The following is a 12878-nucleotide window of genomic DNA, read 5'->3' as shown; positions in this document are numbered from 1 at the left end:
TTCAACTAATAAATATTTTGTAAATGTAATTCGAATCCTTTTGTCTCACATGGACCAGGCTGAGTCATATCAGCATAGTTAGGTCAGCTTTAAAAGTTCCCCATACCAACTTTCATCTCAGGAAGTCTGGTTTCCAGTGTTACTATATGCACTTTACTACTGGAATGAACTTCAAAACATATTGTAATTAGGGACACTAATTCCTCTGAGCAACTTTATTTTTAGTAATACTTATGAATGTTTCAATTAGCGTTTGTGATGACTGTTTTGTTGTGATGCTGTATATGTAATTTGTTTTCAGGTCTCTTTGATCTCAGTGATACTATTTGATTAAATGACAAAATGAAAATGGATCTCCAACAGGGTTATTATAAATGAAGTCTGTAAGTGATAACAAAATGAAAAACTACCTAACAAAAGCCCCATCATCCATGGTCCATTAGCAGTCTAGCTAGTAGCATGTAGCCATAAAATCAACAACAACATTATGTCTGGCATGAATAAAGGCATTTTAATGCACTGCAGCCATTCTAACAAATGAAATATATTTCTGATGTGGTGCCAAGGATGCAGAGCCAATCACAATCAAGGTGGGATACAGTAAAGCGGGGGTGATGTTTAGTAGCAACATCTGTAATCTAGCTTTGAATCTAGCACAGAGAATGTGTCTGCCAATAGCAGCATCATAAATACATGGATTCTGACATAGACTTTAATCAGCAAACTGCAGGGAAGCGAGTCTAACACACACACATAAACAAGCACACACATTTGTCCAACCACTCAGGTTGAGAGAATGTAAATAAGCCAGTGGCTTGATGCTGTATCAGTTGTAACAAGGCTCTCTCTGTGAGCCTTCTAAACAGTCCCTCTGGGCCCCTAAAGCTGGACTCTGTTAAGATGGGACTGTGATGTCTGTGGGGGCGGCAGTTGAGAAGTCTGGCCTGTGCTGATTGGCTCAGTCCCCAGTGAAGGGAGGTGACATGACAGAGTGCTCAATTAGCCATCTGGTCGCCCACGGCAACGGTCACAAAGTGGTGCCCGACAAGCAGTGGACAGTGGGATAATCAGAGGCACTCGCATGCACACACACACACACACACACACACACACACACACACACACACACACACACACACACACACACATACATACACGCACACTGAAATACAGCTACACATAGTAAATGATAACACAAAGGGCTAACATATGCAAGGCAAGCAAAGATATCATGCACAAGTCAGTTAAAGATAAAAGGAGCCAGAGGGCTAAATTTCTAAGTGTAAAAACATACAGTCATTCAGACGATAGCAGTAATGAAACCAATTTATTTACTGAGATATGTAGCCAGAGGGAACCTGTACTCACAGACACTTTTTAGCCAATAACACTTCAACTAACAACTAATTCTTTAACATCCACATGTAGACACCATCGGGGGAAAAACCTTTAATTTTCTCAAACTCTCAGCAACTGTTTGTGACCTCCTGACCCTTTAACAGTCCTGTGTCCAGCCCTGTGTATTGGCTAAAAACATAAACAACGTCAACAAGCGCCAAAAAAACCTGACATAGCTTTGTGATGTTGCTAACAACAGGGTGGAATGGAGACCTGAGATGAAACAGGCCCTCTGATTTAGTGTTTGTGTATATGTGTGTGCTCTCTCTCTCTTTGTGTGTACATGTGTATGTGTCTTCATCTTTTTATTATCCACACAGACAGCCTGCTGGATAAATTTTTAATGTACCGCAAGATTCAGAGATCCGAGGCATCAGGGATGCTAGGGTGGCAACAATAAAACTTCTTTGCCTCCAAATCCATGGTGTGTCATTTAAGAAGAAGTGGAATGATGTCAACACTAAGAAGCATTGCTGTTTAGCTTGGTTTTACAATACAATGGCCCCCTGGGTGGAGTGAAGAGCCGCCATAAAACGCAATTTACATGCTTATATCGCTCTGTTTACAGTTTAGGCATTAGCTGATGCTTTTATCCAGAGATTTACAGTGAAATAGCTGGCAGGGGTTCAATGTCTTGCTTCAAGAAATACAAGTTGTTTAGGACAGAAATCAAAATTGCAACCACTATTTGTAGAATTTTCATGAGTTAAGCATCTTACAAATACTTGAGAGCATGAGTTTCTGTTTGTAGAAAAGTATGACAATCCAGTGAAACAATGGCAAAGCTTTTGCCACTGTCTGTAGTGGTATTATCACCGGGATTTGGGATTCTACACAAAGCAGTTTTTAAACTCAAATTGCTATGTTGATGAAAGTTATAGCTTATACAAATTTGCAAATTACTATCACCTGACTGCAGTTCCTCCAAACTCTATGGAGCTTTTTAGCACCTTCACATCACTGTTTTAGTTTTCGGGCCTGCAGCTTCACTTTTTTCTTTCAGTCTTAGGGCTCTCATCGGCGTCATTTTCAGATGCTTTCAGTTTTTTCAGGTCTGATGAACTCACTGTACACTACCTGCCCAGCACCCTGCAGTAAACAATCTTGGCAGCTAGATAATGACCATATTGGAGCATTTATCAACTAAACAGCCATATATTTCCTTCAGGGGCTGGTGGACCAAAGCAGGGCTAGACGGAGACTAAATACTGGACTTACATTCGCAAGGTGGACACAAACACTACTCCAAATCAAAGCTGATGCTGCTATGTTTCTGCTGGATGTGTCAACAAGCAACTGTGTGCTAAGACATTTGCCATAGCAACTTTATAAGGCAATAATGTCAATGTTTTGTTTACAGCTTACATCATACTGCCCAAAGTGGCCACTGTGACTAGCAACTTATGTCATTAATACCATATTTGACATTGTACAGTGTATACATAGCTGAAAATAACATTTTGTTAAAGAGGTGATTTTTCTTTTTGTGTCATGTGACTCACCCTACATGGGATTACACGCCACCATTGAAGGTCAAAGTGAAGAAAAGACATAACACATCTTCTAGTAACATGTATTTAAAGCAAAAGGTACGTCAAACATAAAAAATTATATCCATCTACCAGATGGATACTATGTAAATGCCTAGCCCCAAAACTCTGTTGATGCTCTAATGGCAATCTCCCAGATTTGTTACCCTGGCTTGTTGGGGAATGATGAAAATCCTGGGTACCATTTTCTTAGGATTCTCACAGTATGGCAATAAAGGGAAAAAATGAAAGGCTAGGTGTGTACTCTGTGTATGAACTGATGCATCCAAACAAGCGTGGAGCAGTAAGTTGGCAAGGAGGCTAAGCAGCAGGTGGAGCTCAGTTGCTAATGTCGTGCACCTGCAGGATTTAAGAACCAATTACCGACTTGTGGCTCCAGTTGAGTGCCAAGTCCAAGGACCAAGACTTTGGGGCGTTTGCCAAACTGGTCCGTTGTGCCATCCAATGAAACCACAGACCTGGATGCTAGAGCAACACTACCAATACCATCAGTGATCTAGAAATGTTACAGAGAACTTGCATCTTTAGACCATCAGCTGAATCAAGTTATCAAGAATGATTTCCAATTGAGCATAGAGGCTAATTATTGGGAGAATTTCAAGCCCACAAAAGTCCACTTACAGATTTGTTTCCGTAAGCACGGAAATTTTAAATTAGCATTCAAAAGTAGTATAAACAAAGATCAAAGTACTGTATCCACAGTATCTGGTGTCTGGCATTATATCCATCACCATCTTCTTGCTGGCAAGTGACAGGACAGACGCTAGTGCCAGCACAGTTAGACATGAGCCGTGCCAAAATAGATTATCCTAAAAAAATATTTGACGTTGACAGGGTGTGTCTATTTTGTCTTTTTTCATTCTTTCAATTCCATTTTTAAAAACGTAGCTTAAACGGTGCCAAAAATGTTTTCTTTGACATCTTCTTATTTGCCACAAGTTGACACCAAATGGAAAATCATTTAAATTTTCCTGTGATCTCCAGAGTTTTAAAAGCTTTTTATTTGTTCCAGTGATGAAAACAAAACTTGACAAACGGCCGCATGTTTCTGATGGTTCATTTTATATATGTGGTCTAGGTGGCCTCCTGAGTTTAACATATGGGAATACAATGGACATAAAAAAATGATACAGCAACCTAAAAATATACAAGAAGCCACCGCAGTGGAAGCCTTTGACTATAAGGGATAGAGCCATCATTGAAGCTGCCCACAGGGGTTACTAAAGTACGAAGAAATGCTGCCTCTGAGAGCCACCACTGGCTTTTTTTAATGCAATCTGGGATGGGGATATGTAAATTAACATGCTCCTACAGTATCCCAGGGTGCTTTGGGGGCGAGCAGGTGCGAGCAGGAGAACAAGGTCCGTTGAGGCCCAGGCACATGCACTCAGATATACACAGAGAGAAGGAGCTAATGAAGTGGCAATGCTCCACATCAGTGGATGTCCTAACACTCGAGCTACAAATGAGCCGCTGTGGAGGGAAGGGGCCAGTGGAGAGGTTGGGGGAGAGGCAGGCTGACAGCTTTGTTTTGATTCACTATATCCACGGGGGAAAAATGGAGGGTTTTCCTATTTTTATTTCTACAAACTGGGAGCATTATTCACGCTGTGAAGTGACGTAGCGCGCTAAGAGCTCCTCCAATTTAGACTTTGGTTGTCAAGATTGAGAATTGTTCAGGTTGGTGATTGTTTATTGCCGGCTTATTCCAGCCTCCCACCAGGTGAGCGGTGAATTTGGAACCATGTTTTCCATCATTTCATTCAGTATGGTGTCTGGCTTTACAGCATCATGTGGTGGCTGAATGAGGGCCTGAAGTGCACCCTTGTTGTGGATGTGTTCTTTATAAGACAAACAAAAGGGAAAAAACAAGCACACAGGCGCAGCAGGTGTGCACATGGTGGCACACTGCTGCAAACAAATGAAATTCCTATATCTGTCCTCGCGTTACCTCGCATGTGTGCAACTGTTGTCCTGTTGGAACTTCAGCTGTAACCCAAAACTGAGGTCTTTAAAACTCCACAACAACCCTAAACTCTTGTTTTGTCCTCGATGCTGGCTGCTATGTGGCTCCTTTTATTCTTCCCTCTATCTTCTCTCTGTCAACACCACGCGATACAGTAGGGATGGAGCCATGCGGGTATTGAATTGTTCCCGGTTTCTGCCAGCCACAACACTGCGCGCAGCAACTGAGAAAAAAGTTCAATTTCTGTTTAATCAGAATTTTCACAAGTTTCTCTCTGCAAACTCAGGGGGCCACATGCACAGAAAAACAATGCAGATGCCACTTTCCACAGCTTTGTGCTATGTGACAATGTGTCCAGCAGTAGGAAAATGTCAAAGAGGGAATTTGGACAGTATTTTGTGTGGAGCCTTAATCTTGTCCGCACACCATAACAGGCTGTTTCTTCAATGCAGTTTCACAAATTATATATATATATGTTTCTATATTAATTTTAGCTGGCAGTATTCTTCACATGGGATTTAAGGAGAAGCACAGCCTGCTCTTCTAATTCATAACTAAATATTGTCACCTGTGCTTTAGTGTTTAAAGAGCACATTCTATCATGCTGTTAATTACACATACTTTTGGGATCAGTCAGTACTGAATGGCTAAGTGTAGTGCTTTAATGCAAAAAAGGACACCACCTTTATTGTGGCATGTGGCCCTGGGTGGACACTGTGTCTTTTTTAGGAAGAGGCTCCACTCTGCCATACACTCCCAACTTGCCCAAGTGTTACACTGTCTGTTGTCCCTGAGGCAAGATCTCCATTGCAGCCGAGGAACACTGTAAATTGCTAAGAGTGTCATTTGGGGTTCTCTGTAACCCCTCCCCCCTCGACCTAGGTCCTTCTTGCCTGCAGTAGTTGGTCTGTTTAGTTGGACATCCATCACTACAGGAAGAGTCTGGCTAGCTCCATGTTTGTCTGTTTGTTAATGATGAAGCCCTATAACTTCCAGACACATAATGAGCATACACAGGCTGCCTGTACGCTGCACATTTCAGATGGACAATACCACACGTGTGAATGTGTGTGCGTCCATGCAAGTGAGTCTTCTAGCGCACCTCCGAGTAATGGCCATCACCATGGCGACCAGGTGACCCCGTGCTAGCAATTAGGAGTCCCTAACAGGCTCGGTACCGGCAAGTGTGCACAGACGCATTGCATACATTATGTAAAACACAGTCCCAGAGAAAGTCTCCCCCGGACCCAACCGCCACCCTCTCTCGCTCCTTTAATCTGATACGTTCTTATCATCAGCCCCATGTGGAACCATACAAACAAAACACACCCGTCATGAGGAAGCCACACGACACAGCACATCTGTGCCGTGCCTCCAATGCCGGTAACTTCAGATGGGTAACACAAAGGAGAGTTGGGGGGGAAAGTAGGAGAGAAAGAGAGATAAAGAAAAAGAAAGAGAGAGAGAGAGAGAGAATTTTTTATGTAAAACTCGCTGGCTTCAAATTGTGGGTTTTTCTATCTTCATTTCCTATTCATGGCAGTGGAAAAAAAAAACCTCCCACTGTGCTTTTATCAACGTGGCGGCACAGCGGTGAGTGTGAGTTTTAAACATGATTGGCTTGTTAAAGTATAAAGACAATGGGCTGAATATATGTGGCGCCGATGGTTGTAAAAGTCCAACTCGCACACCTAGTTTAAAGGCCTTTTTTATATGAGCATGTCAGCCCTTTTTTTTTTTTTCTTTTTAGGTCCGACCAGGAGAATATATGAGTTATTCTGTTTCACAGCAGCTTTCTGTGGTCCAGGACCTCACCTAGGGTTGAACATCAGCCATGGAAAACTTTCTTTTTTCCTTTGTTTTTGAATGAAAGAGTACAGTAATTATGAATAAAAATATATGCTCAGATGCCCTAGACAGAATACACAGAGGGTAGAAAGTAGTGTCCTTTTTTAATTGCCTCTCCAAACCAAAAGCACAAGAGCAAAAAAAGTGTATCTGATTTAACAGTGTGTTTTTCTTTCTAATGTAGACTGCTAAAGTTAGCATAGACGACAGACTAGCTTCCAACCTACAGCATTATTTCCAAAGCCAGGGAGCATATTGTTAACTAGCTACAACTCCGTGTTAACTGACAGCATCCCAAAGTAATCAGAGTTTACATCTTAGTTTACATCTGTGTGACCTATGTGAATAATTAACATGGATTTTAAGTGTTAAATCTGCCACTGTTACGTGTAAAGTGCACATGTGTTGTGCAACGTGCAGCTTGACGGGAGCGAGCACCCACAGTTGCTTACCAGATAGTTTATTCTGATGCAGGAACTCCATCTGTAGCTTCTGTCCAGCACGTTGAGCCAAGAGATAGGGGGTGGAGTAGGTTGGATCTCCAGTGGCACACATAACATCTGCCCCGCTGAAGACCAGCGCCATGGTCTGCAGCACGATCAGGCGACACCGCAGCTGCGCACAGCCCCTGTACAAGCATAAAACAAGATAGAAGAGCACATGACGACTTTCTCTGTGCTGTGCCTTCTCTCGGCCCATTATGGGTCCCATGAGGGCTCAACGTCATTTATAGAATTCTTCAATAATGTACATGTGGGATAATACTGCATTTGTAATTTTAATGTGTTTGTAAATCAGACTCTTGAGGCTGATTTTTAGTGGTCACAACTCTTATTTATGCAAGTCCACCTGTCGCTTAACATTTCCTGGTGTGATAGACTAATAAAAGACTGAATAAGTGCAGTCGCAGCTCATTTCATTTCTAAGTAGCTTTCTATGGCTGGATTAATACCTTTAAAAATTTCACATCCCAGACAATGAACCAGTGAAAATCCCTGGAAATGTGAGAATGGTCTCACTTCCCTGTGTAGGAGGAGCAGCCTGGTGTCGCTCCGTGTGTCTATGTGTGTATGCCAGGTTGATAGAGGACAAAGAGTCTATAAAGTGGCGTCAGAAAACCATATAAAGTTTAGAATTGAGTTCCGCCCGCTGATCTCAAAAGAGAAGTTAAAATAAGATCAAACTTTAATACTCCCTGTGGAAATCATTAAACCGCTAATCCCTGTGAAAAAGGGAATGTAGCAAATAAGAACAGGACAAATGGGCCATATTAAATATAATGAAACTAACAATTCTGAAGAAGAGAAATGTAGGAATAAAGACATGAAAAACAATGAAGTGAGCAAAATAACAGCAGTAGAGAATACTGAGCCAAAGGGAAACACATACAGTGAACACGCTCTAGGGAAACAAATCAAGTATGCAAGACTTATACAGTGCTATATGCTATGTAACATACGTTACATGCTATACAACAAACATGATACATTAAGAAATGAAGAGAGGACAGAGTTACTAGTTCACCATTTGTAAACCTAGAAAAGCCTGCAAGAATTATTTTATGAAGAATGTAAGAATAAAGTCTTGTAAACACAACAACGGCTGATGTTCTTGGTAAGTAAACAGTTGTTAATGCTAATGTTTTTATGTAGAAAACGTACATATAACACTTTTAAATGCTTTCATGCAACATGAACTATATGACATATAACACAAATAATGTATTAAACTCTAAACAGCCAGGTGCACAGTATATATCACAATGTATGAAATCGACACTTAAGTGCCTTTAATCATACAGTGTGTCACTGCCAATTTCCAACAAATGAAAATCTGCAGCATCAACTTAGTCTCACACTTATTTTCAACTTGAAGGGCACTTTTCCTGAAGTCGAGAGACAGATTTCAAAAGAACGATCAAAATCAGCGCAGCAAAAGCTGATGAGTCAAGCTTGGATCCTGCAATTTCCATAATGCAACTTAATAGAATCTTTCATTAGACCGTCTCTGTCTGTGAAATGCCCTCGTCTCTTAAACTCCATGCCCCCAGTTTATAATGCAGTCTCTCTCTCAAAAATTTAAAGTCTCAGGATATTCTCTTAGACTTTAGAAAGCTCTCCCAGTTTGACAGAAAACATTTTACAACTGTTTTCACATGTTAAGTAGCGCTCTACATGAGAAACAAGCTGATCTCTCTGTGTAAGAGAGGCTGTTTTAAAGATTAAAAAATGCAGACTATGATGGGCTGAGACACATATCAATCAATCAAAATCTTTCAAACATTTCTATCAAGAAACAGGAAGAAGAGAAATACCCAAGACCTCAACTAACTAACTTTGTATTTTCTTACTTTCTTACTTTGTACTTTCCCTTTCACTGTCTGTCACTTCCATTTTCTCTGTCTTTCTTCTATATATAAGTGCTTTAGCCTTTACTTCAGCACAGACTGAATCTTAGTTAGTGCCAGCATCCTGTGGTCATTAAAGGAACTGCTGCTTTAAGCCACCTCTGCACTGACTTCAGCACTCAGTCAAGGAAGAAGACACTTGCTCTCCAGAGACAGTTAAACAAACCTTTGCTTCTATAAATACATGACGCTAAAATCCTCCTTTAATAGGGGCAGAAAACTTTCTTTGTGTACTTAGTGTTTAGCCATGCAGACATGTTTTGTTAAAGCTATTCACCTGGTTCACACAGTGAGTCAGCTAAGAGATGGGAGATAAAAGAGTCAGAAGAATACAGTCTGACCCAGGAAAACATTTTCTCTCTGTGTCTGTCTCTTCCTATCAGTCCAGTCAACTGATGTGACATTGCACACGGTGACCCGCAACAAAGTGGAGCAACAGAGGAGTCGAGTGGCAAATAGCGGAATTTCAACGAGCAACTTCTCCTTTCATTGGACTTGGACCGAGTCAGTAAGCTGCATCGATCCGCCACAAACAAGCCAGAGCCATCTGAAAAGTGAGGCATGGTGAGGCTTAACATATACACACAGGCAAAGCACACATACACACACACGCACACAAAGAGAGTACCTGTCAATATAACCTGCCCACCCACACAAAGGGACCTGCACTGAGATAAAGATGTTTAAGCATGTGTTTGTTCCAAGCCCACGGGTTCTTTTATTTCTATTTAGGTGCGCAGTTTCTGCACAAACTAATTCATTGTCATCGAGAGAAAATGAATTTTGTGGAAAGATATGATTATTCACTCCTTGTCTTTTTCTCTCACACATGCTCACACACGAGCACCGGGGTCAGATTATGGCAAAATAGTCCCATGCAACCTGGCCTTATTCTGTATCGTCTCTGGAAATGACCTTCCGTGTCATAGCAATTACTGCAGCCACTAGAGGGTTTATGTGTGTTAGTGTGTGAGTGTGTGTAATGATATAAGAGGGTCCTTTGACACCCCCCTCTCTAGGTCATGTGGCCTGCGGAGACTCTGTGGAGGTCACTGGGATATGAGCTTCTAATGGGGAACATGGGACTAGGAAACAGAGAAAGCGGGGATGGAGAGAGGGCACGGAATAAAGAAAGCGGACGCAGAATGAAAACACCTTATACAGAATAAGCACACAAGGTTGATATTATGTAAGGTACCAAGTATAAATCACTTCACCACCTTTTTATTTTTATTTCATTACTTGAATTGACACTTTAAACTGTGATTTACTGTATGTGTCGAGCGAGATTCATGACCCCGGGGCCCATAAAACCGCTTAAAATGCCATTGCATGATTTCAAAATTGCATGAATGTCAATGAGGAAATTGCTAGTATTATTGTCTCTGTTCAAGAGAAGACTCCCAAAGGAATAGGTTTTCTATAGCTTTTATTTTTTCATATTCATACTTGTGTTATTGTAAGTAACTGTGACACAGAAGTGGAACAACGTGTCCAATGAGATTAGACTCAGTGTCCTTGTTTATGTTAAAAATACTTTTTTTGAATTTTTGGATTTTTTTTTTTTTTTTTTTACAGGTTGCTTGTGATTTATTAGTTTATGATAAGATTTGTGGAGCCTTTTTGAAGAGTGTCTATTATTTTAGCAAACATACACACACACACATATGTTGAGTCATGGTGTGTATAATGCCTCTATGACACACTGATCCCTATCAAATCTGTTGAGCCCATTTATAAAAGCAGACTAGACAGCGAGAAAGCAAACACAACCGCCTACTTGCACTTTTTTCTCCTCCTATCTTCCTCTCTCTCACACATACACACAAACACACGCACACACATACACACTTCTCTGCTAGCAAAACCCTTTTAGGCAGCCACAGGCTGAATCCAAATGTCCGGACCTTACCGCACTTGTAGACTGGCAAACTTAAAGGGCGTGTGCCCAGGAAGTCCGTGAGTGCTTCAGGCTGTCCTAATCCACAATTTATCAAGTCCACAAGGGGCTCAAGTAGACTGATTGCAGGACTTTCAGAGGGTCTACTTGGAATGCAGATTTCACTGGACTTCCCATACTGCCCATTTATAGCAATATGGATGTGGCAATGCATTAACTAAATTCTGTTCTGTTCTCTTCATTATCATTATAATAATGATGCCATATTTATTTTTGATGCCTTTTTCCATTTTTGATGTGAGTTTAATGATGTTGTAAAGTTTCACATCGCCCATACAGATGATGAACAGGCTGAATTATTTGGATTCAGAATAATCTGTAGGTTTATTTTTTGTCCACCCATGGAATGACAATCTCAATTGAGGGGTATAAAGGGGCTATTTGTAAGTTTTGTCTGCCGCTGACTGTGGTTCCTTGCTGGGAGCAGGTGGTGGTGATGGTCCCCTGCCAAGAGCTTCGGCCATTGTTGTGTTCACAAAACAAGAGGTTAAAATATGCCTTCTGAGCAGCACTACTTCTTGAGGAAAATCTCTGCTCTACAGTGAGCTGCTATCGGAAAGTGACAGGACGGCCGGACCGGGGCTAGCTGATTAGCGTGCTAACTTAAGTAGAAGAAAAGAAGTAATAGACCTAGAGGCAAAACACTGATGTTGCTTTCCACCACTGGAGGAAGCTCTTGGCACGTAAAGAAATTAAGTTTGACGCTAAACTCTTAGGGTTTCTTGACCGCTAAGTAAGCGACTGTTAATGTTGGCTATGTAGAGATAGTAAAAAGACCTGCACATATCATGTGTTAGGTGCCTTAAGAAATCCTTTGAAATGAGTAAAATGGTTAGAAATTTCAGTTAATCTCCATGGAAATACAAAAGGTTTTAAAATCCTATTTTATAGCTCATTTCAACCCTTACATATAATTGACTTGAGGACAGGGAAGGCATCACTGTATAAATGACACAAAGTCTGTGAAGGCTCAGTCCACAAGTCAGTAGGGTGGACATTTGGATTCAGCCACACTCTCTCTGTCTGTCACACTTCCTCTCCCACACTGCCCTGCAAACAACTCCCACTTTAACAGCAAATTCACACATCTCTAGTGGAGCAGCACACATGTTCACACGCATGTACACACCACACACTCCCACAGACATACACACTCACACACACACATACACTCAAAAAGCCAGCAAAGCCGCAATAAAACCAACCCAAGCGTTTCTGTTGTGGATCCTAATCCACTTTTCCACTCAGCCAGCTAGTATATCTCTTCCTTACTTTCCCCCTTCATTCCCTCCCTCTCTCTACATCTCCATTCCTCTCTTTCTACTCAGGAAAACAATACAAGGGGGCTGATCTGCGTATATGCTGACGCAGGTGGAAACTTAGAGGCTCAGAGCACCACTGCTTTTAAGACCCTCTTTTTAGAGGCAATTTTTTGCCGCAGCAATAAACCTCAGACCACAAACTGGCAGAGAAGGCCTTCGTGCCAACTTGCTTATACTCTAGATCGATAAGATGCCCCCTTTGGCATCTGTAGACTTATAGTGTAGTTTTACTGGCAGTCAAAAGGTCAGGAAAATATTGGCTATTTCAGGTTCAGTGGATTTAGTTAATGGACTATGACGTACTATGGTTCTTTGAAGTACAGATGAGGCTATTGTAGGTACCCACTTGGGACTGCAAGCTTGGTTAACTTCAACTGCACTTTGCCTTCTTCATAACAGACAATTAGTTAGGTAACTAGAGATAGAA

The 12878-nt window shown here is 41.4% G+C and overlaps 1 protein-coding gene across 1 annotated transcript in view; it reads right to left on the bottom strand.

Annotated features, from left to right (window-relative positions):
• arap2 (ArfGAP with RhoGAP domain, ankyrin repeat and PH domain 2) overlaps positions 1-12878 on the bottom strand; it is a 115942-nt gene that overhangs the window by 48595 nt on the left and 54469 nt on the right. Inside the window, 2 exon segments of the mRNA XM_051075709.1 lie at positions 7215-7359; positions 7361-7390. Of these exon segments, the coding sequence (XP_050931666.1) occupies positions 7215-7359; positions 7361-7390 (175 nt within the window).

Source organism: Lates calcarifer, linkage group LG14 (assembly GCF_001640805.2).
Source record: "Lates calcarifer isolate ASB-BC8 linkage group LG14, TLL_Latcal_v3, whole genome shotgun sequence".
Lineage (NCBI taxonomy): Eukaryota > Metazoa > Chordata > Actinopteri > Centropomidae > Lates > Lates calcarifer.
The sequence above is the reverse complement of the archived record's forward strand: the minus strand, read 5'-3'. Positions and strand labels throughout refer to the sequence as shown.